At 38.3% G+C, this 25,916-nt stretch overlaps 1 protein-coding gene across 1 annotated transcript in view; it reads left to right on the forward strand.

The window, feature by feature from the left end:
• Positions 1 to 25,916, forward strand: part of NOX4 (NADPH oxidase 4) — a 175,648-nt gene that overhangs the window by 103,331 nt on the left and 46,401 nt on the right. Inside the window, exon 13 of the mRNA XM_052662027.1 lies at positions 22,981 to 23,062. Within this exon, the coding sequence (XP_052517987.1) occupies positions 22,981 to 23,062 (82 nt within the window). The remainder of the gene's footprint in view (positions 1 to 22,980; positions 23,063 to 25,916) is intronic.

Here is a 25,916-nt window from a genome sequence, read left to right on the forward strand (position 1 = left end):
ATATCACATAATGGTTTTTCCTATCCTGTCTATTTGACAATCTTGCTGAGATCTAAAGATATGATTAACTTGAGAACTGAAAGCGGGAAAACAGGGCTATGTAACATTTTGGATTTGCCTTGTTCACGTGTCACGCTGGCACACTGCCGTAATCTTAGATAGCGGTCTCGTTAGAGACTGGTCCAAGAAAGAGGTGATAACCATCTGTATCTGTTTTCTTCTACTCATATTAGCCAGGCATGTTTTATACTTCTCCATCTAGATGATTGCTTTTGGAAAGATTAAAACAGAATATGTATAATATATTCTAAGTATTTTTTTTTCATTTTGGGGAGCCTCTTATCAGATTATGACTACTCTAAGTTATAATAATGTTATTATTTTATAATGACATGTTCTGGAAAAATTATGACATCTACCCTACCCTAAATATATCTGTGAATAGCTCTGGTTGTTGCAAAAGGAAAACAATGAAAGTACTCCTGTTGAAGGACGTGCTAAAAGAAGTGATCCGTAGTGACTAGAAATACACTTTTGTTGTTTCTATGACTAGCAAATTATACTGGGTAGTCATTTGTGGAAGACAGCATTTAAATTATTTGTAAGTTTTGGCTAATATTTATTAAACATTTATTTTATGCCAGATGCTGCACCAAGTTCTGTAGATACAACATGGCCCAAAACAGACAAGGTCCCTGCTCTCATAGAGACTGTGTTCTAGTCAATAAAGACCTCCCAGAAACAAACAAGCAAATCAGTATGCAGTGTGTTAGGTAGTGATGAGTGCTATGAGAGAAATAAAGGAAAGGGAGTAAGAATGGTGAAGGGTGGCAGTGCTAGTTTAGATAGGGGTAGGACTTCCCTAGTGGCTCAAAGGTTAAAGCATTTGCCTGCAAGGCAGGAGAATTGGGTTCAATCCCTGGGTCGGGAAGATCCCCTGGAGAAGGAAATGGCAACCCACTCCAGTATTCTTGCCTGGAGAATCCCATGGGCAGAGGAGCCTGGTAGGTTACAGTCCATGGGGTCGCAAAGAGTCGGACCTGACTGAGCGACTTCACTTTCACTTTCACTTTCAGGACTATTTTAGATATAGACTTTCTGAATAGGCAGGTAAGTAGAGGAGGGAATACATCAGGTGGATTTCAGGGAAACAGTAAGTGCAAAGTCCCTGAGGTGGGGGTAACTTTGGATATTCAGGGAAGGCGAGAATCCCATTGGGGCTGGAATACAGTCAGTGAATGATGGTGGTGGGAAACAAGATCAGAGAGGAGAGTAGGGGGCGGTCAGACTCTATGGGCTATGGAAGGACTTGGATTTTAATCTGATTGAATTAAAAGCATGATTTTGAAGTCTACATCTGAAAGATTATTTTGTTCTAGTCAAATTACCTAGTGTTTGGCAAGTCAAAATTTTTTTTTGTTTTCAAAAAAAAAAAAAGACTTGAGTTTAGGGAGGAAAAAGCAAATGATGATACCTCTGAGCATTGTACAAAACAGCTTGAAAAAAAAAGAAAACAGGTCAAACTTTTTTGATGGAGGAGGAGGTGTAGCATCATTTTGAGATGCCTCAGTGTAGATTCTATCTCCTGCCACATGGCCCTGGTTTATGGGCTCCGGTAGCCTCACCCGTCCACTGTATTTCCCACCAGGTCGTATATGGATGGTAGTAGCTTCCTGTTACCCTTTGGATTTTCCCCCTAACTTTAATATGGCTTCCCAGTTCGTATTCATCTGAGTCACTTGTTCCCTCTCTCAGATTCCTTCCACTTAAATGATACAGAACCCTTCCTGGGTTGGGCTGGACCCAGACTATCACAGAAGGTCAGCAGATCCTCTCTGAACAGAGCACTGAATCACTGAGAGGAGTGATAGACATATGGGAGAGAGAAGAGGCAGTGAAGATGTCCTTAGGCAGTCAAACGTTTGTGTCCAAGGACCGGTAAGAAGTGCAGTGTTGCTGGAAATAAAGAATGAAGTCTGAGAAATGCCCATAGACTGGATATGATAGGCATTTGCAGGCTTCAGTTTTTGTTATAAATGTTATGGAGATTCACTGGAGGATTTTGATTAGGGTATGACTCATATTTTAAACTGGTGAAAAAGAATATGATGGGGTGGGCAAGAGTGGAAGTCAGGAGATAAGAGAGAAGCTCTTGCTGATGTCTAGACAGAAGAAATGCTAGTTAGGCACAGGGTGACAGAGACTGGCACTTGAAAAGTGGATGGATCTTGAAGGTGTTATCTTTCAAGTTTTGTGGATCCTTTGGGGGTGGGTTATAAAAAAGCTATGAATTGTATATAACAACAAGGTTTTCAGTTTCCTTAAGTTAAGTGGACTGTGTTGCTGCTTATTAAGATAAAGAACACTGTGGCATATTAGGAGGAAAAGACTGGACATTGAAAGTTCAGTTCCATACATTTTAAATTTGAGAGCTCTAAGCTAGAGATCTAAACTTGGGAACCATTAGTACCTTCATGGATTTAAATCCTTGACGCTGGTCAGGATCACCTAGGGCAGTAATTCTCAATTATGTACGATACAGCATCATGTTTTATAACATTTTATATGCCACTTTACATTCTTAAAATTAAATGTACTGATATTATATACACAAATGATTTATTAAAAAATCAATAAAATGTTCTAACCTTAGTATAAAGAAGCTGTGTAAATAATTATAGTAAATGATTTACTTTTTTCTTTTCTTTTCTTTTCTTTTTTTTTAATTTTTATTTTTACTTTATTTTACTTTACAATACTGTATTGGTTTTGCCAGGCTCCCGATGCCAAATACTGTTGAGGCCCAGTGTCTTTATGTGGTGTGCTTTCAAAATGGTAAACATCTTTTGATTAAGTTCTAAGCACAATAGAGTACAGTATTACTTTATTTTTTACTGTGGTTACAATGCTAGAAATTCTAGTGTATATTTAAATCATGCAAAATCTTTGCATTTTTTATAATTATAAATGAGTTTTGCATTTACATGAACGTCCAGAAAGTCATTTGAAAAGCATATGGGGGTGTGATAATTTCTTGTTGCACAGTATTCTCCACAAATTGCAGGATGTTTATGTTTCTGACCTTTACTCTGTAAATGTCAGTAATACATCATAACTGTGAAAGCCAAGTTGCCTCCATGAGCTCTCAAAACTGCCCGTAAGAGGTGGTATTCTTGATCAGGAGCAACTAGTTTGAGAAATGTGTACAGACAGAGAAGAAATCTAACTAAGCCCTGAGACATATCAACATATTGAGCTCAGCAAAGGTGATTAAGAAAGAGTGGTCACTGAAGAAAGAGAGGAACCTGGGGCAAGTCTGAGTCCTGGACACCACAGGACAGTGTTTGGAAAAAGAGGAATGAACCAGTTGGGACAAATGCTGCTGAAGAGTGGAATAAAATGAGGGCGGAACTAATGACCTTAGGAATTGTGATTTAATGGAGTGCTGGAAAGAGAAGATAATAATAGTAAGAGAAAATCTGGAGATAAGTAGAGACAAACCTGGTATGTTGGAGTCAGCTCCTATGAGCTCACTGGGTTATTGGGTGCTTCTTTTCCAACTCAGCATTCAGTGAAGTCAAGTTTCATAGCTTTAAGTCATCCACAATGTGACTATTCACTCCATAGAAATTGACAAACCCCATAAAGTAGGGGTTAGAAAAAATTTTAAGACCTGCTATTAAATATTTTTCAGCATATCACTGGACAGATTCTAAGGAGTTTGGATGTAAAATGAAGTAAAGAAATAGGGCAATAGTTGAATGGGGGGGAAGACATAGGGAGAAGGCAGATATAAGTTTAGAGTGAGTATAAAATAAATGTATGCATTTTTATCTGTTTATATATATGCATGCTAAATTGCTTCAGTCATGTCCGACTCTTTGTGACCCTATGGGCTGTAGCCCGCCAGGCTCCTCTGTCCATGGGATTTTCCAGGCAAGAATACTGCAATGGGTTGCCATTCCTTCTCCAAGGGATCTTCCTGACCCAGGAATCAAACCCACATCTCTTATGTCTTCTGTATTGAAAGGCAGTTTCCTTTACCATTAGCACCACCTGGGAAGCCCAATATATATTTATATATAAATACATATATATAATGTGTACATATATTGCATGTGGACAATTATATTTATATATGCCTAAGGACAACATGGAAAATAAGATTGAAGTAGAGATGGAAATATAAGGATAAGAGTCTTGTGGAAGCTTCCTGATTGATGCTTTTGAACTGTGTTGTTGGAGAATACTCTTGAGAGTCCCTTGGACTCTAAGGAGATCAAACCAGTCAATTCTAAAGGAAATCAACCCTGAATATTTATTGGAAGGACTGATGCTGAAGCTGCAATACTTTGGCCACCTGATGCGAAGGGCTGACTCATTAGAAAAGACCTTGATGCTGGGAAAGATTGAAGGCAGGAAGAGAAGGGGATGACAGAGGGTGAGATGGTTAGATGGCATCACTGACTTGATGGACATGAGTTTGAGCAAGCTCTGGGAGTTGGTGATGGACAGGGAAGCCTGACGTGCTCCTTGAGGTTGCAAAGTTGGGCTCAACTAAGCGACTGAACTGAACTGAACTGAGAGGTGTAAATATTGATAGTGCTGGAGAGTTAGAGGCTATAGTTACAGGAGCAAAGTCCATAAGGGTCTCCTGATGCATTCTAAGAGAACTGGATTCCAGCGTACAAGTGGAAGAGCTGACCTCTGACACGGCAGCTGGGCAAGCCAGAGAAGATGGTTTAGAGCATCTCTTCTGATTGAAGTGAGTGGAATGGGATTTCTCTTCTGATTCCTTTCATGTCCTTGGTGAAATAAGTAGTAAGGTTGTTTCTGAATTGAGGAAGTGGGAAGTACTTTGAATTTTGCGGAGAAAGAAGAAAGTGTAATGTGTCACTTGAAGTAGTAAATCGATGAGTGAAGCATGGTGGCCTTTCTGAGCAGCCTGCTGAGATATGTGGTTCAAAATTTAAAGTGAGACAAGTCAGAATAATTGTGAGTTTTTCCCAGGCATGGTCCACTTCTTCAGATTAGCTATTGAGCAGGTGGGGAGTTGGATTTCACCAGCATTGGTCCATTCCTGATTAAATTCACTGTAGCTGTCACCTCCAATCCATTCTCTGCACTGTAACCATAGAAACTTCAAAGCATGAATCCAATTAAATCCCTGCTTTTGCTTTAAACACATTAATAGCCTCCTTTGCTCCTAGGATAAAGCAAAAACAAAATCCTTCCAATGGCCTGGAAAGGCCTTCTTGCACAGTCCCTGACCTACCTCTCATCTTGATTGAGTGTTTTTCTTCTCTGCACAGCAGTACCCTTGGCTTTTCTGTCCCTCTTGCTTCCCTTGCTGCCGGACCCCCTTATGTAATCCTGATCCATATGGCCACAGTACTCTCCACCACCCTCTCCCAACCCTGCCCACATAGGCACCTAGTATCTTTAAATCAGCTCAGGAGCCACTTCTTCTGCGAAGCCTTCTAGACGTTTCAGTTTGTTGTTGTTTCTTATATGCTGCTGTCAACTGTTTCTTTTCTTGAGAGCGCTATCTCCACTGGTAACTATATATTCAAAGTGTGATCCTTGGTATAACAAGTTTTCTCCAGTAACTGAAAGCATTATCACATAGTAGGAACCTGTGTCTCTTTTTGTTCACCGTTGTACTCAAGGACCCATTAAAATGGTTGTTTTAAATAAATGCAAATATTTGATAAGGGAAGAGAAGAAGGGAGGAGGAAGGTGGAAGGAAAGGAGGGAGAGAGAAGGAAGGAAGGGAAAGAGGGGAAGGGAGGGAGGAGGAAGGGAGATGAGAAAGCAGGTAAGCAAGCAGAGAGGTGTATCCTTTGCATCTTGAAAAATCACCGGCGGTGGGGCAGTGGTCAGATATATAAAGGTAATACTGTGGCCACCCAAATGAAGGAGGCAGAGGAGAAGGGGCGGCAGAGGATGAGATGGCATCACTGACTCCATGGACATGAGTGTGAGCAATGGAGTTAGTGAAGGACGGGAAAGTTTGGTGTGCTGCAGTTCATGGGGTCGCAAAGAGTTGGACACAACTTACCGACTGACTACCAACAATAAGGTGCCTTGGGAGGGAGATTTGGGAGGCTTTGGGCACCAAAATGAGTGTAATGGAAAAAAATAGGACTTGTCGAGAGTGAGAGATTGTTCCAGAGGGAGAAACAGCTTGAATGATAGCTCAGAGGGGTGAATTACCATGGAAATCTAGAACAATATCATGCTGTTGGAAGGCAGGCTGCGATGGTATCCAGAGGTCATGTCATGGAGGAGCTTGTAGGAATTACTAAAACGTGTGGCTTTTTTTTCTAAAGATGTTGGTAAAAAATTGAAGGATTTAAAACAGGAACTGAAATCAGATTTGTACTTATATGTGTCACCCTACTGGTATTATACAGATGGGAAAGGAGAAAGACTAAGTTAGAAGCAAAGATACCAAAATCTGTCATGGTGTCAAGCAAGCTGTGCGTGCATGGTTAGTCACCTCAGCTTGGCCTGTTCTTTGTGGCTCTGTGGTCTGAAGGCCACCAGGCTCCTCTGTCCATGAGATTCTCCAGGCAAGAATACTGGAGTGGGTGGCCATGCCCTGCCTCAGGGCATCTTGCTGATCTGCCGGGGTCCAGCCCTGGAGGATCCAGGGTAAATCGAAGTGGAGACGGAGTTGGCGTCCTAGGAAAAAGCTATTTAATTAGAAGTATAAAGAGAGGTTAGAAAGGAATAGTGTAGTAGGAAAACTAGTGGAGAAAAAGATGCTGAATAACTTGGTTTACATGGGACACCAATAAAGCTTCGAGACAAGAAGCTTGCACCACCTATGTAGGCCACCAGCACCCACTTGAATAGCGGAGGGTGCCCTGCCTTGGGCTCCCTCTCGTGTGGATCTTAGAAGCCAGGGCAAAATTAGCAGGCTTGGCGAGTACCCGTGCTCCAGATGGGAATTCAGCCAGAAAAATGGAGAACAAGAAAGACACAGGGGAATCAGTCTTTCCAGAAACTGATCCGATTTCTTTATTTTCAGGTTTGCTTATATACCTTTTGTTACACATAGAGACAAATGGAAATTTTAAAGTCACGTGGGGGTCAGCAGTCCTGACCTTTATCAAAATCAGGTGCTTCATATAAATGTATACAAAAAGGTCTTAGGGGTTTTACATCATCTTCTGGCCATGAGGCCTGCTGACATTTTATGATCCTTTCTTTCTGATAACAGTCAGTCAACCAAAAAACTTATTTTCCAGGGGTGATTTTTCTTAAACCAGGCACCACCCTCCGAAGGTACCAGATAAAGTTGCATTCCTATAGGGTGAGGGTGTAGTGGGTTACAATTAAGAAAGGAATTTACTTAGCCTAAGGTTAACATGATTAATCTTAAAGGTTAATACTTATTTCCTCTATATGCTAGTTATATTCATTATAAGGGCAAGGAATATGGAGACTTAGCAGCAAATATTGGCTCAACAAATGAAAAACCCTTCACCAATATAATTTCTAATCAACCCACTATACTATACTAATACTTTTCTAACTTCTCAAAAGAATCTGTATTTAGAAAGTTTACAGCATCTTGTGCCTCTCACAGTTGGGAGGCTGTAAACAATCACATGTGGCCGGACAAACCTGTACAGGCAGGCTAGATAACCTTCAGAGGAGTTCGTAAGCTGAAACACTCTTGTCATGCCCAGGAATTTTTATTAACTGGAGCTGTAGGTTAACTCCTTCTCTGAGAGAGGTGATGGGGGAGAGCCTCCCATAAAGTCAGAGGTGTAGGTGAGAGCATAAAACAGTAAGTAGGCAGACTCTGGTTTTGAGGGTAGATGCTCGAGAACAGGGGGTTTCCTGAGGCTCGATCCTGCCTTGGCGTATGCCGAAGCCTCCTTCCTTGTGACCTTTGCCACGGGTGGAGCTCCTCACGCTGGCTCCCGGCACTGATCCAGGGATCAAACCCATGTTTCTTTTGTCTCCTGCATTGGCAGGCAGGTTCTTTACTGCTGGGAAGTAAAGAGCCTGGGAAGCCCGTCAAGCAAAACAAGGAGATAAGAATGCTGTTTTGTGACCGAAGAAGTCAGACTGAACAGTATCTGTAGCAGGGCATTATTGTTAACCTTATAAAAATCATCTTTGAGAGAAAATACAGAGAAGTTTGGGGGTGGTAGAAATTGCTGTGAATTACTCAGTCAAGTGGAGGCCAGTAAGTAGAGAGAATCTGTGTTCAAAGACAAGCACATAGCAAATGGGCCTATTTCTAAATTGCCCCAGAACTCTGAGAGGGATTGAATTTTTATTGGTCTGGCCTTTTATTAGTGGTGGGTGATGAGTAGCAAATCCATAGGCAATTACTTGTATATCTATCTGTCTGGGTAAATGTGAGCAAGGCTTTGACAAACTGTGTCCTGAAGTATGTATTATTTGTATAATGAAACACATTATATCTCTAGCCTCATGTGAATCTATGTGGAAATCATTGAGGACAATTAGTTAATATGATATAATTTAACATAACTCATTTGCTATCATAATATAGTAAATCATTCAATAAATATGAGCTGCACTTAAATCCCATATTTCATAGTCTGAGAATTCAAGGAAATTTTTCTGTCAGGGAAATGAGAAATTTGTATTACCATTTAAATGCCCATCTGTTCTCAGGAGAGAGGATAAATTGTTTTCCCCTTGGTTTCTCAGTTTATGAACATGAAATTTATGCTGTCATTTGTTAGTAGATGACAGCTCACTTATAATGCCACAGAAAATATAGAGATTGCTTAGTAAATGACTGGAATTCACTACTCATTAAGTTCCATTCTAGTTCAGTTACTTTACAACTGCAAAGATAGGGAAAAATACAAAATTTTTGCTTTTTTAATCCAATAAAAATATTACTTTTTATTTTTGAAAATAAGTGAATCATTCAGTTCCTGGACCTGGAAGTAGAGTTATTATAGCAAAGTGGTTTGTTTGCATGGATTGTTATGTTTTTATTATGAACTGTTTTGTTCCTAAGTTTGGCTTCTCTTTTATCTACTATTTTCTGCTTGATTTTACTATATAGTATTAAGGAAAATAAGAATAGTGATGGGCTTCCCCAGAGTCTAATGTTTAAGACTCTGCTCCACTAAGGGGACACAGTTGGATCCCAGGCCAGGGAATTAGGATCCTGCATGCTATATAGCACAGCCAAAAAAAAGAATAATGAGAAATTTTCTTGGTAACATAATTTCTTAAGCAATGTCAAAAATATGACAATAATGTCCTGGGTGGTCAAGAAAGAATATGTCATTTTGTCAAGCTAGTCTAGTGGTGATGGACTAAATAATTTCAAAGCCAAAAAGACAAACATTTTGTTACATTTTCATTATCGTGAGGAACATTTTTAAGTACTCATTTGTTTGATGTAATTGCTAAGTACTTTATAAAGGATGCTAAATGAATATAATTCCTGTTTCCTATTTGTAAAATTGTCATTTTTAAAGCAAAATTGTAAGTTAATGGATTATAATCATGCAGGCAGTGTTCTTTAAGGTCATCCAAATGAACACACCTAAAGACATCAAGTACGTTAATGCCTAAGGAAGGAACTTATCTTCCAGTGATTCAAAGGCAATCGAGTCAGGGAACTTTGGGAATAGAGTCTAGTAAAAATACTATTGCTCTTATTATGATTTTTGAACTTTAACAAAGGAGGAAGGTGGAATTTCATAAACATATAAATAGAATGAAAAAACTAAATACTTCCATGAAATGAGATTTTGAGACAATTTCGAGGTGACAAACTATGGACATGGAATGCTAAGGAACACCAAGAAATGTAGTTTGAGTAGGTAATCGAGTTAGGGAAGAAGAGTTGAAATAAAATCTGTCACAAAGTACTGAAAAAGAGAAGGCAATCTTATGTTTTGTTGGCACTGTATTAAGAAACTAGTAAAATGTCTTGAGATGGAGCTACCAAATAATTAGAAAGAAGGGAAAGGCTAGAAAGTCCCTGCAGAAAAGTTTGTACGTTCTAGACATTACCTAGCAGAGAGTTATGCCGCTGACTGGAGCAAATAAGAAAATAACGTTTCAAGAGTTAGATTGTCCTTCAGGAATAGTCAGCTGATCTGTCATCCTTTCTCCCTCCAGCTCCTTCCCCTCATTTGTGATGTTTCCATCCGACATTACGCTTGCACAATGACAGTGAAAAGCTTTTGTTGCCGCTGGAAGGGTGGACTTTCCAATGCTGGTTCGGTATATTGTGTCAAGATGTAGTACTCAACTGTATAGACTTTCAGAGTTGGCAGAGAGCATAGTAGAAACGACAACCAGGGGAGAGAAACTGAAAGGAAATGATAATGTACCTTTTTCCTTTTCTTAGGCCTAGGAATCCCTTTATGTGAATTCTTGCTTCTTCCACAGAGCAGAAACAGAGGCAACAGTTTTCAGTTACCCTTTAAAAAGAAGTTCTTAATTATATTTATTACATATTGTATTAATTGTTTATGTAGCTAGAGGAGTTGGCCTTTTGTATGTAAACTTCCAACGAAAAAATTTCCTGAGTCTCTTGAAGGCAGCCATTTTGTGTTCACTGTTTTTTCATATTAAAAGTAAATCAAGAGAAGAAAACTGATATAACTTCAATGAGAATTGAGAATCAAGTCACATAAAGAAAATTAAAGACTTTTAGAAGAATAAAATAGTTGAAAGGGACATGCAGTTTCTCTAGATATAAAGGCAAGATATCTAAAACTCTTAATTCTTCCCCAAATAATTTACAACCTTAATACAATTTCAGTTAAAATGAGAACTCAAGATAAAAAATAATATTAATTATTTGAAGAAAACCCACAAAAACAATTAAAAATGGGTAACAAGAAAGTCTAGAAAAATTTGAGTAGCAGCATAGGACTGGCTCTATTAAAACATGTTATAAAGTGAAATCAATTTTAGAAACAAGCTAAGAATTTACAAAGCTAAATCATATGCTTAGGAAAGTGAAAGTGAAAGTGTAAGTCTCTCATTAGTGTCTGACTCTTTATGATCCAATGGACTGTAGCCCGCCAGGGCTGTCCATATAATTCTCCAGGCAAGAACACTGAAGTGGGTTGCCATTTCCTACTTCAGGGGATCTTCCTGGCAAAGGGATCAAACCAGGGTCTCCTGTATCGCAGGTAGGTTCTTTACCATCTGAGCCACCAGGGAAGCTCCATATGTCTAGGAACTTGAAGCTGTTAAGTGGATGAGCTGAGATTTTAACTCAGGCTCATATTATGCTAAAGAATGTGCTTTTTATAATTTACTACACTGTCTCCAATAGCGTTCAATTAGTTTAAGCACTGTGGCACTAGAGCAAAAGAGACAAGAAATATATTAAGAAAGGAAAATAATCTAGAACAGATCCTTGAATCTGTGGAAATGCATATCATATTATAAAAGAAGCTCCATAAATCAATGCGAAGTGTTAGCTTGTAAACAATTGAAGCATTTTTAAAAAATTAAATCTTTTTCTCCGATGACCAAAAATTACTTCCAGATATGGTAAGTGCACGTGTGCCTGGTCGCTCAGTTGTGTCTGACTCTTTGCAACCCCATGGGCTCTAGCCTGCCTGCTTCAGTACCCAACCTTACTATGCTGAAAATAAAAATAAAAACAAAGTTTTTACTGGTAGGCATATTTTGTGAAGGCCTCTTCAAGGGTTAGGAATCCAAATTGACCCTGAAATCTTGGTCAGGGTTTGGTTAAAGGAAGAAGTCCTGGTATCAGGAATGCAGGAGGGGGAAAAAAAAAAAAAAAACACAGGGAGATAGGAGGAATCCCAGATTTGTCCAAGGAAACAGCCTAATGAAGGAAGTGAATTTATATATATGCTTGTTGCTCTTCCCTAATCCATCATTTCATAGGCTTGGCCTTTGACCAGGAGATCCTGTGTTTAAGAACAGAGAAAGCTACCACTGCACAGTTGGTTTTGATAGGTTTCAAAGGCCCATATATTTCACACTATTAATTTTGTGTGCCCCAGGTTTTAGGTTAGGACTTCATAAAAACATTAAAAAAGAAAAATAAAAAAACCCTCCAGTTTCTTTGGATCTTGGGTAAAATTGCCTATTCCTTTTTGAATATGCACCCAGGGGGTATTGAGTTTGTGCAGAAAGCAAGGACTGAATTAGTATCAAGCTGAGCCTTGATCACGTTGAGGTGTTTCTTTTGTTGAATGCCAACATTGTCAAAAAAGTGCATTTGCTGTGACAAATGAAAAGAAAACATTTCTCTTGAGAGGAAGATTATGGAAAGCTTAGTAGCAATAATGTGTGCATCTAAAACTGCCTCTGTTTCTTGCTTTCACTTTCCTTGAACCTCCGTTCTTTTTTTTTCCCACCCTGTCAATTTCTGTAGTTTAGCCTCAGTGACAATAGAAGAGAATACATATTCTGTAAGAAAGCCAGTAATAGATGTGGCTTCATTGATGTATTTAGAGGCCAGCAAGTCTGTTTGCAGTTCTTTCAAAAGCTGCTTTTGATTTTTTTTTTAATAGTATGTTTAACAAGTAGCAGCTAGAATAATGAATGTTAAAGGAATAGACTTTTATCACTGGGCTTGCTCTGAAAATAAAAGTGTCCATTAAATAGTTTTTCTTTGTGTTATACTGCATTGCCTACCTTCAGACCTTACAGTGCTGAAAGTACCAGATGTGTAGACACACAGATTATATGTATGACCCCTCTGCGCTTTTCTCTTATGTAATCCTCAGGCAAGAAGAAAATAGGGGAGGTGGGGGCAGAAACAGAGTGCGGTATTTTCTCTGTGGATACGGTACAAAGAACACTTGACTGTGAGTTTTTAAGGTTTGCTTTTGTTTCTGTTTTTTAAATCTCTCTGCCTTTTGCTAGCCATTTGGCCCTGGGCCAGTTAATCACCAGTCTGGTTTATAGTTTGCTCACCTTGAATGTGTTGCATTGATATAATTTTCTCATTTCTTAGCTCATGGCTGATATAAAGCTATATAATTCTTTGCAGAGAAATATATCCTTAAATGCAGATAAAATTCTACATATAGTAAAAATGAGAACAGATTTATTGAGATATAGTTGAGAAAAGTCTCACAGGGAATATTGTGGAGAATAAATGCCAAGTGTGGGAGTTTTATGTTTGTTTTCTTTATAGCTCCTATTAGGGTATGTATTCATTTATTAGCTCTAGTTGTATGTACTGTGCCCTGTGTTCTTATCTTCTGAGGTTACAAGTGTAGACTTGCTTTTTTCCCTCCTTGGGTGACACAAGTATAGATTCTGTTTTTTTGTGTGTTCCTTTGACATTGGCCCTAATATTTGTGAAGAAGGTAGTTTTATATAACCAGAGCATGCAGCTATTTATTTTTTACTTCTAGAATTGCAGTCCATTTTAATTTGAGTCTTTTATCAATAGAAGATTTGTCTGTATCTTTAATAGAAATATATTCTTGCTCTGCAAGTAGATTTTCTGATTTATCTAAAATAGTATTAATTTGATGCCTTTGATGTTGCTTTGAAAGCAATATTTTAAATAGCAACTATTGTTATTCAATACTGAGTTACCATGGTAATAAAGAACATTCACTTGATTTAAACTTTTCAAAAAAGGAAAATGTATACTCTGTATCTTTCTAGTTAATTTGGATGTACTTCTGAATTTGCACTATAATTCTCATTTTTTGAAGTAATTTTTTCTTCTAAGATTAGTGTGCATATTTCTTTTCCTAAGAAAATAAAACACCAAATTTTAACAAACCATTAATCTCTTTGAATCCCTAGGAGAACAGCTTTTTTCTTGCCCTCATTAAGTAATTTTGTAATTATTTTCTAAATTCTTTTTCAAGCAGATAGGGAGAAGAAAACTTTTTCTTACTCCCCTTCTAGATTCTTTGGCTGGCTGAATATTTAAATTAACATAAGCCAGATTAATGAGAAAAGAATTTTTTTTAATTTTATATGTATGAAAGAAAGAATGAAACTCAGCTCCTAAAGAGATCAAGCCCTGGCAGTTAGGAATTGAGGCTTATATTCCATGTTGAGCTGAAGAGAAGTGTAGCTGTAGCGTCTTCAGAGGGGAGGAAGAAAATTCACAGGGAGATGGAAAGAACAAATGTTTGGTAAATAAATGATTTCCATGCAATGCAGATGATTGTCACATATAAGAGGTTATCTCTGGTAATACCTCTCTTCCTGGTAAGGCCCCTTATCTAAATTCTTTTATGTAGTTAAGGGGAAGGTAAAAAGCTCTTCCGGAGTCTATTCATCCTTGATTCTTCTGGTTTGAAATGCTCCACATGCCTAAGTGGCACATTCTGGGTTGGCCTGCCCTGAGCCCCATTGTGGCTGTAATTGCCTTGCAGTTCTTCTGTTGTCCTGGCATTTCCTTGTGAAAAAACAAGGCTGCCCTTGAGAAGTAAAACTTGTTGTTGTTGGTTTTTTTTTTCCTGTGTGTGTGACAAATAATAGGTACTTAATGGAAGTTTATTGAGTGAGTGAATAAATGAATAAAGGATGCTTTAACTGATTATATGTAAGACAGAAAAAATGCTAGCAAAATTATTCACTTCAGCTAATGTAAATAAGAAGGACTTCTTTCTGGCTTATTTCACTTTTTTACAAAACCTCCCTGCCTCTTTTGCTTTTTCTTCCCAGTGTATCTGGGCAAAGTTGGTGGTTCTGTCCTTCCAGACCATTAGAGTAACACATTTGTCGCTCACTTGTTTGCAGTGTACATCTCTTTTGATAAGATATATATCTTCCTTACTAGACCTTTAGTATATTGAGGATCTAACTTGGTGCCTGATATTTACTACATGATCATAAATGTTTGCTGAAAAAAATAATTTTAGATATGCGAATTTTGCTCATGTATTTAAATAGTCCTTAAATATTATGGGAAAATAAACTTGTATCTTCTCTTTTAAGAGGCAGGTGTGTGTGTGTGTGTGTGTGTGTGTGTGTGTGCATGCGTCTGTGCTGCTTCTGCATCAGTGTTACGTCTTCCTCAGGAGGTAGAGGAGTGGAGAGTGTTACAAAAGCTATAACGCAGGGCGTGTGAATGACAAATACCCTTGCAGCTATGTGTATGTGAGAGTACACACAGCTGTCTTTGAAAAAAAAATTATTATTCTTATATAAATTCTCTTTAAAATACAAAGCAAATATAGATAAAATAAAAGTTAATGCCTTTTTCAACTTCCATCTCAAATCGTTAGCCATATTTATCCTTGATTCTTTGGTATATATGCTTCTAGACTTCCTAGGTATATTATAAATGAAGTTATCCAACACCTTGGAGAGGCTGGAAAACTGGAGAGAACATATTATATGATGACTATCAACTCCTTAATGGCATTCCATGAAGGATTATTTTACTACAGCTTTGAGAAATACATTGGTGATAGGCATTCTATAACCCTTGATAGAGTCTGTGGTGACAGTTTGCAGGCCAAGAATGACAAGCAAGAGAGGCTGTCATTAAAGCATGTTCTTGAACTTGGTGGAGATGGTGATGTCCCAGAGGGGCAGGAGTTGCTGCTGCTGCTGCTAAGTCGCTTCAGTCATGTCCGACTCTATGCGACCTCATAGACGGCAGTCCACCAGGCTCCTCTGTCCCTGGGATTTTCCAGGCAAAAGTACTGGAGTGCGGTGCCATTGCCTTCTCAGAGGCAGGAGTTAGGAGACAGCAATTAACTGATAGAGTCAGGATGGGTGTGGTTACCATTATGAGCAGCTTGTCTGGACCCATGGTCAGAACGGACTCACCTGGTGAGACCTCTGGAGCTAACTAACTGTTCATGGTACTCTTAGGACTCAAATAGATGGGCAGCCTAGAGAGTCGTACTTGGTTTGTACGAATGAAAACTCAAGGATTTGCAAACAAAGGTATAACCCGAGTCATCTGCGGAGGGAGTCACAACCCTTCATCCATTTCCTAGATCTCAGTCGGTTCATAGATTCTGAACCCCTTGATAAAGTGATGGTCAAGTTCCTTTGAGGAAAAAAATAGCCTTCTACATGTCAAAAATTAAATTGTAAAATGATCCTCTTACCCCATAACCATTTGACAGGGTGACTGTACATGGGTGAAAGAGAAGTATTCAACTTTGAGGGAACTAAACGTTAACTCTAAGGTGACCCCATTTTCTGAGGAACCAAAAACCTTACTACAGTAAACCAGTGAGGTCTTATAGGAAGTTAATAGAGTTTTGGCTTTTGTCTCTGTTGCCATAGGCCAGTGGGTCTTTGAATCCACGCTAATTTCAGAATGCATGAATTAAATAAATATACTTAGCCACTGTCAGAATCTTCTTATCCATATATTAACAATATATCCCCCCTTTCTTGTGTTATTTTTTCTTAATTTGCTCTTGGTGTTTTGTACTTTAAGGTAAAAAAATGAACATTTCTCCTGTCTTATTGTTAGTCTTAAATTTACCTCTTCATTCATGCCATTGTTTCTTCTTTAACAGGTAGACTCCATTCTTTTTGTATTTGCATTAAAATTGTTAAAGTATGTGTGCTTGAAGACGGTCACCCCAAGTCCGTACCTCATTAACCAGAACAAGGACTTGACCAACTTACTTCTCTCTGTATAATTTCCTTTCTAAGGAGAAGCATGTCTTTGGGAACTATTCCTGGATTTTTGTGATGTAGTAAAGGGGGTGAGAAAAAATGACTAGACAGGTGACAGAGAAGAATTTTCATGGGGAGGGATTGAGTTTCATTTTTAAAACACAAGCAAGAGGAAGAAGAAGCAACAGGGAGTTGAGTGAAGAAAGGAAAGATAGGAGAGGCTCGGGGATATGAAACAAGTACCTAGTCTTCCTAACAGGAGAATGCAAGCTGGGGACTCTTGGGAGATAAACTTCGCCTTACAGTACAGAATGGGATATACAGTGTAAAAGAGCTTACGATGTTTGGGGACACTCAGAATGCACCTCAGTCTTCTTCACCTCATGGATTCATGGTTAGTTTTTGAGCAATTCTGTAAAATTGGAATAGCCTTATTAACTGTTGATGAATAGCTTGACACAATGCACAAAGACCACACCACCTGGATCCTAGTTATTATAAAGTCACTTTTTTTCTTGACATTGATCACCTACTGTACTTTCTACATATTTCTGTGTTAAATTATCATTGGACATAAAATAATAAATAACTTCAGAATTAGATGTTGATTCATCCAGAAACTTGAGTGTTTTCATGTGTTCAGTGAAATCATTATGGCTTTCAGGATGGATGGTAAAATATAAACGTTTTGTTCTAGTTACATGTTCATCACCAACTTTCTTGAAAAAGACAAATTTAATATATACTTTAAAATTAATCATTATCTTCTCTTAGCTTATTACTGTTGAAATGAGTTACTGTGTTTCATGATAAAGGACAAAACCACTCTATAAGAGTGTTCAGGGACTTCCCTGGTGATCCAGTGGTTAAGACTTCATCTTCCAGTGCAGGGGTTGTGGGTTCAATCCCTGGTCAGGGAGCCGACCTAACTTAGCACATGCCTCAGGGCCAAAAGACAAATATAAAACAGAACAATATTGTAACAATTTCAATAAAGTCTTAAAAACTGGTCCACATGAAAAAAATCTTTAAAAAAGTGTTCCGGCTACTCTCTACATTAGAGTGTTTAATTTCTATTTCCTATACATTTTCCATATCAATCTAATTATAATTTTCTGCATTTTCCACTGGCACGTGAACGCATGATGGTTATATGCATCTTAGGGACTACAGCATATGGGGCATGGTGCAACTGGCTAATATACCATGTGACCTGAAAGGCCACTTGCTTATTTCTCCCACCATCAGATTACTTGATATTACTTGTCACAGGATATGTGTGTTTGAGGGAATATCTGACAACATGTCTTCTTAACAGTGAGCACCTGTAGTGCAATGAAGGTTACATTAGTTACATTACCTCTGGAAAGGGAATGACTTGCTTTGACTTTTCCATCTCACCCAGTAGTAGCCAAGAGCATGGCAGAGGCTCTAAGTACAAGGGACTTCCTTGGTGGCTCAGAAGTAAACAATCTGCCTGCAATGCGGGAAATGCAGGAGATGCTGGTTCCATCCCTGGATGGGGGAGATACCCCAGAGAAAGGACTGGCAACCCGCTCCAGTATTCTTGCTTGGAGAATTCCATGGACAGAGCAGCCTGGAGGGCTACAGTCCCTGGAGCCGGAAAGAGTCAGACACCACTGAGCAACTAACACTGTGTACAAAGTGGAAGACTATCAAGCCTACCTGGTGCGGTTGGGTTCACCAGAAACAGACTCGGAGAAGTAATTTGTGAAGTAACATGCTTATTAGGGATCAACACCTGTGAAATGAAGAAGACGGCAGTGGGATTGGGTGGAGAAAGAAACCGAACACCGTGTAGTCTCCACAAACCCTCAGCCAGAGTGGTGGGAAGCTCTGCAGTGAATACTACCCATCAGCGTTGCCTGTGTACAGCTCAGCCACCCCAGCCTTCTTCAGTCCCTGGCTCCGAGCTGTTTGGTAAAAAACATTTCCTTTGTACCTGAAGCTGACTTGGATGTAACTGAAAGCTGGAGGCTACCAGCTGACTCTGTTTTTTTCTTTTCCTTTTTTTTTTTTTTTTTTTTTTGCAGTGATAGGGAGAAGACTTTTTCTTCCCCCTCATTCCAGGGATATATTTGCATACTATTTTGTTGTCATGCAAAATTTTGTCACATTTGTTCCTTTTTGCACGTTGGGGAGGATTGCAGATTCCTTATTTTCCACCAAAAGGAAAATGAAGAATTTGAGTCACATTAAGTGTACAAAAAAACTGAAATTAGGATTGGAAAGATTATTTTTTCTTGTCTTGTTTACGAGTAAATATGTACATTGTCTCACGATTGGTCGTCCAGGGAACCCAAATTAGTGTAGCTGTGTGCAGCATGTCATACAAGCTTGGTCTCCTCAGAATTCCTTTGTTGATTGAATGAGAGAAAGAAAGTGTGGGTGAAAGGCTACAAAAGCTTGTGTTAATTAAGATATGTCCCCTGCTGGTAGAAAATCATGATCAGACATTATCACATCATTAGTCAGCTCATCAAAATACTACTTTGCAGAAAATCCTCCAGTTCTTTTCAGTGGCTTTAATGAAATTGTTCTAAGAAGCCCTATGAAGGAACTAAGCTCTAGTTTTTGGATAATTGCCATTTTCTTAAGAAATAGACTTTGGGCCTACTGAGAAAGCAGCTCAGCTGGTATGATATTTTGCTCCAAGGGAAGAAGTATTATTTTAAAATTTTTGCTATTTAAGCAAGGCAACATCAGTTTATTTTTGTCTTTTCCTTAGCATTAGATAAATGATGGAATACTAATTAAATAGTTGAAATCTAGGAGACTAAAGAAGCATCAGTGTAAGCATTAGAAATGATTTTTCATATACTTGGACTTTTCTGAGGACAACTATCATTTATTTTTATTCTCATAAAGAAAAATTGTCACCATACTTTTATGGGAAAAAGTTAATTATTCACATTTAGAATTTATACATATAGTGATAAAAATAGAAATTTTAAAAGAATAATTTTCAGGTACTGTGGATATTTTCTATTTGTGTGTATGTGAATTTTTTTGACCTAATTACTCAAGGATCTGCATGTTCACTTGGTATCCCTTACAATTATGATACTCAGATTAAAGGATGCTTCAGATATAGGAATGTTAACTATAGACTTCATAATTTGGGCAGCTTTATAAATGATCTCTTATAGGCAGCTTTTGTTGTGTATCTAGGGTGGTGGTTTTTTATTTTTTTCATTCTATTAATATAATGTCATCTCCAGACATGTTCTTCCAGATTTATAATCAAATGGGCTTTGTGCTTATGTAAACAAGGATAATCTATAGCTGTATTATATTATGCTCGTTTTGTATTAATTGTTTTTTCTTTGCATTTAAATCAGCTTGGGAATCACTCAGGAAACTTTAACTTATATTAATTTTTAGCACCCAAGAATATGTCATACTTAATATTGTTGTTTGATTGAATAGTTCTTCACTTGATGTGTAAAATTCATGTCTGCTGTTGGGTTTTGGTCTTATTTTTCAGGACCTATTTTGGAAAAGGCATACTTGGAGGGCAAAAAACACTGCAAATCATTCATTAAGTGGGATGCTACAAAAATCGGGTAGTAGTCTGAAAAGCGAGGGTCATGTCATCAGAAAAATTTAGTAGTCATTTCATTGAAATAAACACTGCTTCTGTTGATAAAGATGACAGCATATCAGTTAATGATAGAATTTGATTTTAAAAACTGTAAACTCAAAGAGTAAGTGTACCTGATGGAGAAAAATACAGTATGCTAGTATGGATCTGTGGTCTATAGGGTTATAGCCGCTTCTGTTTGAATTTTCTTAGCTCCTCCCCAAGTGTATTATAAGAATTGTCAGAGCAATGGAAACAAAATGCAGAGTAGAAGCCATATCTGATTACATATATTTTAATAAATATGAAGATATAATCCACATCCGGCTTCTCAGCCATACTTGGTAACCACTGCTCATGATGTTTACAAATGTTTATTCATTGCTCACAAAGGTTTATCATCTTGTTCTTCAGTAGCCTCGAAACATTGCCTGTCATCAATTGTCGATTTTAAGCACTTTGTTGAAATTACTCACCTTCAGTTAGTGATGGATTTACTGCAGTGTCGAGTTTCAGCTTTGTACTCTGTCTCAGCCTGATGATGTGACTCTCTCAAGGCTAGAGGACAGGTCCCCTGGCTTTTTATGGTTGATCAATGATGACCAGTGGAGCTCTTCTAAAAAACATGATTAACCTGAACAAACAATTTCATGTATCCAGTAAAAACAGAAATTCGAAATAGCCTTCCAACTAATTTATATCCAGCAACTTAATATATATCAAGTAATGTTCTATATCCTGGTGGTACAATACCCATCTACTAGGAGAGGGTTGATCAGTCAGTCACCTCAGTCGCTCACTCATGTCTGACTCTTTACAACCCCATGGACTGCAGCAGGCCCGGCTTCCCTGTCCATCACCAACTCCCGGAGCTTGCTCAAACTCAAGTCCATTGAGTCGGTCATGCAATCCAACCATCTCTTTCTTTGTCATCCCCTTCTCCTCCTGCCTTCAATCTTTCCCGGCATCAGGGTCTTTTCCAATGAGTCAATTCTTTGCATCAGCAGGCCAAAGCTTGGAGTTTCAGCTTCAGCATGAGTCCTTCCAATGAATATTCAGGACTGATTCCCTTTATGATTGACTGGCTTGATTTCCTTGCAGACCAAGGGACTCTTAAGAGTCTTCTCCAACACCACAGTACAAAAGCATCAATTCTTAGGCACTCAGCTTTCTTTATGGTCCAACTCTCACATCCATACAGGACTACTGGAAAAATCATAGCTTTGACTGGACGAACATTTGTTGGCAAAGAAATGTCTCTGCTTTTTAATATGCTGTCTAGGTTGGTCATAGCTTTTCTTCCAGAGCAAGTGTCTTTTAATTTCAAGGGTGGATAGATAAATATACATACTAATAAAAATGTAATGTGATAGATTCCATGAGCATGTAAGCACAGAGTGTCCTATGAGTACCTAGTAGGGCCATCTATTCCAGATTTGGCAGAAAGAGAGAAAGAAAGAGGAGGGGGTCAAGGAAGCCTTCCCTAGGAGTGACTCTAGAGATAATTACCATCTAATCCTAGAAATGTGGGATCAGTATTAGAGTGAAAGGTTACTCTATCAATACAGATAGCTTTTTGTTGTAACTGTTTAAGATGGAACTGAGGCATCTTCTTTTCTCTGCACTCTTTCATTTCCTTTTCTTTTCTGTTTCCTGTCGCACTTTCTCTCTACTTGTCTCTTTCTCTTCCTCTTTCTTTTCCTCCCTTTCTCCCTCTTTCCTTTATTATGAATTCATGAGCACAAAACTATATTAATCACATTCTTGGTTCATAACCCAGTGTCATCATTGGATAATTCCGGGCTCTCATTCATTCACAGATTTATGATGCTATAACAAATACATATGGCATTATTAACAATTGCATATACTTATCTTTTTGCTTTCTCCTATTTCTTCCCCTTACTCCTCCTAAAATGTAATCATTATCCCAAATTGGGTTTATTATACCTTTTTGCCCAGATTTTCCAGGTTTGCTCTGTTGGGCAACATACCCAAACAACACACTGCTTAGTTATTTTTAACTCAAAAAATAATATTCTTCTATGTGTAATCTGCTGATATTATTTTTCACTCAAGATCCTACTAATATTATTTACTGTGTTTTTATTTGTAACTGAATTCATTGTCTTACTTCAAAGAATATATATTCCATTGTGTGAATATGCTACAAATTATCCTTTCTCCTGTTTGTAGACAATTGAGTTGTTTCCATTTATGGTGTTCTGAACAGAGCTACCAAGAATGTTCTTTTTCTTGCTGTCTGAGACATATTTGAAAGTTTCTGCAGAATATATACCAGGCTAATAGGTTATGCAAAATTTAAGCTTAAAAGATAATATCAGTTTGTTTTCCAAAACTATTGCATCAACTTGCATTTCTACCCAAAATATATAAGAGTTTATGTTGATACAGTCCTAACATTTGGTCCATGAGATTAATTCCTATCAGCTGAATGCCACATAATGTGAATGCTGTCTTACAGTGTGTGGTTTAATTCTCATATCCCAGGTTACTAATGAATTTGTACATCTCTTTGTATATTTATTGGTCATATATGTTTCTTCTAACCTTTCAATTATAAAATTTTAGTATTAGTTTATACTAATGAATACTTGCTATATTTATATGCACAGTTGTTATGTCATTAAAGTGAAATAAAGACCTATTTTAGTACATTAAATGGTAAGTAAATTTCTAGTATAAGAAATGATGGCAAATTTAAAGAATAGGAAGTAATTTTATTTTTTAATTATTTTATGACTTTTTTCATAACTTGATGTTTATTTTTCTTTTGACAGAAAGATTTCGAGACTTACTACTTCCTCCATCTAGTCAAGACTCCGAGATTCTGCCCTTCATTCAATCTAGAAATTATCCCAAGTAAGCAATAAGAGCTCCCTAGATATTGTGAAGGGAATCGGTATAATGATAGGCAAACTTTGGGAGGGCAAAACCAAAGTTTCCATTTTTAGGATTTCTGAAAAAGCCTGAATAACCTAACCTAACTAACTAGGGCATCCTCCAGCACTGTAATGTCTGAGGTTCTTCACAGGGGGGTCAGAGAAAAAAGCTTGCTGCACACGTGTCCCAGCGGTGGTTGGGAGCTGTTGCCAAGTGCAAGCCACAAGGTATCTGCATCAGTGTCTGGCTGTGTTTCTTTTTGCCTGATGGTGTATCAGCAGAGTCAGATATTTTGTGAATGATCCCTCATCTGGTATCTGCATCAACAGAGTCAGGTACTTTGTGGATAGTCGTTCATCAGTTTCCTGTTTTCTATACATTAATGTAACGATTTATTTATATTTAATAAGTGGTTTTTAAAATGAAACATGCTAGATATGATTTTTAAAATTTTCATATATTCTTTGCCATCTTGGTAATTCTTTCTTAAATGGGCCAAACTTTTTCTTAATATGCCTCATCTTCCCAGAGAATAAAGAAGTACCAGGTTTTTATTTTGTATCCTCCCTAAAAGCTGATGTGTGCTGGCATCTTGATCCTTCTTGCAGAAGCTTGAAGTACCCTCTACTTTTTGAATAATTTGACTGTCTTTACTAGCTAGTATGCAACAGGCTAAGAATCAATAAACTATTATCTGAACTAAAAAAAAAGTCATCATGTTAAAGAATTAGAGCTTCGTTTCCACATATTTAATCAAAAGTTGGACACGACTGAGCAACTTCACTTTCACTTTTCACTTTCATGCATTGGAGAAGGAAATGGCAACCCACTCCAGTGTTCTTGCCTTGAGAATCTCAGGGAAGGGGGAGCCTGGTGGGCTGCCATCTATGGGGTCACACAGAGTCAGACATGACTGAAGTGACTTAGCAGCAGCAGCAGCAGCAGAAGCAGCATGATGATGCTAAGTGATTCATTCTTTGATCAGCTTAGCAGTTTATTCAAGAATTTACTGAACTTTACCTTTAGGATAATTTTTCCCACTTACTTAGATATGATAATATTTACTTTATTCTGATCACAAATAAATGTAGAATCTGAATTATTGCTTCATTGTTTCAGATATTAATTCAGGTTTAATCTCTAGGAATAATCTTCCAGTCTCCTCCCAGCGCACATAGGGACATACATGTGCCTGGACAAACCTTGCATGGACACATTGCTCTTCATGTTCATGGTAGCAGGGAGCCTGGAGGTACCCGAAGAGGTCCATGCACATCCATCCGTATTTTTGCCCACAGCTACTATTCACAAAGACCAATGATGCTTGTTTTGCTGCCTCTTTGGCTTACTGTCTGCCTGATGCCGTTGTTTAAAGAGGGGGCTCACAGTGTATTCTCAGCTGGTAATCTGTCTGCAGCTGTTTCCCTCGGTGTCCTCAGCTATATCATTTTACATGTACCTTGTTTGTTCATAGATTACTTTTCTAACAGTGATGTGATCCAGTCTACTGTTTAACAGACATCAAGAGACAGCCCTTTATCAGTGTCTAACCCTTGGAGTAGATATTCTTTTTGATATCTGTAGATTAAAAGAATAAAAATTATCCATTGATGCCACACACACCATATTAGCATGCAGACTCAAACAGCTTGCTTTACCTGCTGACTTGGTGGTCTGGGTGACCTGATCCTCTGTGCCTCAGTTCTACCTGTGTGAAAAGAGGAAGATAAACATATTTACCATTCAAGCATAGTACAAAGATCAAATGAAGTAATGAAAAAATATTTTGAACTCAGCTTGACACATAGTAAATACTGCATTTTAGCTGCATTGTTTAAAATTGCACATAAAATTACCTAGATTTATATGTTTTCAAATACTGTAGGAAATATATTGTTCATTTGTCTTACAGTATAGCTTTGACATCAAGATGCTTTCATGAACCCACCCTTGTTAATATTTAGAGAAGTACAATTTGTTCAGGATTTCTAAAGTACTGCTAGATGCTGATGAGTTCAGTAGTTCAGACATGTCCGACTCTTTGCGACCCAATGGACTGCAGCATGCCAGGCTTCCTGTCCATCACCAACTCTCGGGTCCTACTCAAACTCATGTCCAGTGAGTCGGTGATTGAACCAACCATCTCATCCTCTGTTGTCTCCGTCTCTTCCCGCCTTCAATCTATCCCAACCTCAGGGTCTTTCCCCATGAGTCACTTCTTTGCATCAGTTCAGTTCAGTTCAGTTCAGTCGCTTAGTCGTGTCCAACTCTTTGCGACCCCATGAATCGCAGCACGCCAGGCCTCCCTGTCTATCACCAATTCCTGGAGTTCACTCAGACTCATGTCCATCGAGTCTGTGATGCCATCCAGCCATCTCATCCTCTGTCGTCCCCTTTTCCTCCTGCCCCCAATCCCTCCCAACATCAGCGTCTTTTCCAATGAGTCAACTCTTCACATGAGGTGGCCGAAGTACTGGAGTTTCAGCTTCAGCATCAGTCCTTCCAAAGAACACCCAGGACTGATCTTCTTTAGAATGGACTGGTTAGATCTCCTTGCAGTCCAAGGGACTCTCAAGAGTCTTCTCCAACACCATATTTCAAAAGCATCAATTCTCCGGTGCTCAGCTTTCTTCACACAGTCCAACTCTCACATCCATACATGACCACTGGAAAAACCATAGCCTTGACTAGACGGACCTTTGTCAGCAAAGTAATGTCTCTGCTTTTTGGTCATAACTTTCCTTCCAAGGAGTAAGCGTCTTTTAATTTCATGGCTGCAATCACCATCTGCAGTAATTTGGGAGCCCCCCAAAATAAAGTCTGACACTGTTTC

The sequence above is a fragment of the Budorcas taxicolor genome, chromosome 25 (assembly GCF_023091745.1).
Source record: "Budorcas taxicolor isolate Tak-1 chromosome 25, Takin1.1, whole genome shotgun sequence".
Classification (NCBI taxonomy): Eukaryota; Metazoa; Chordata; class Mammalia; order Artiodactyla; family Bovidae; genus Budorcas; species Budorcas taxicolor.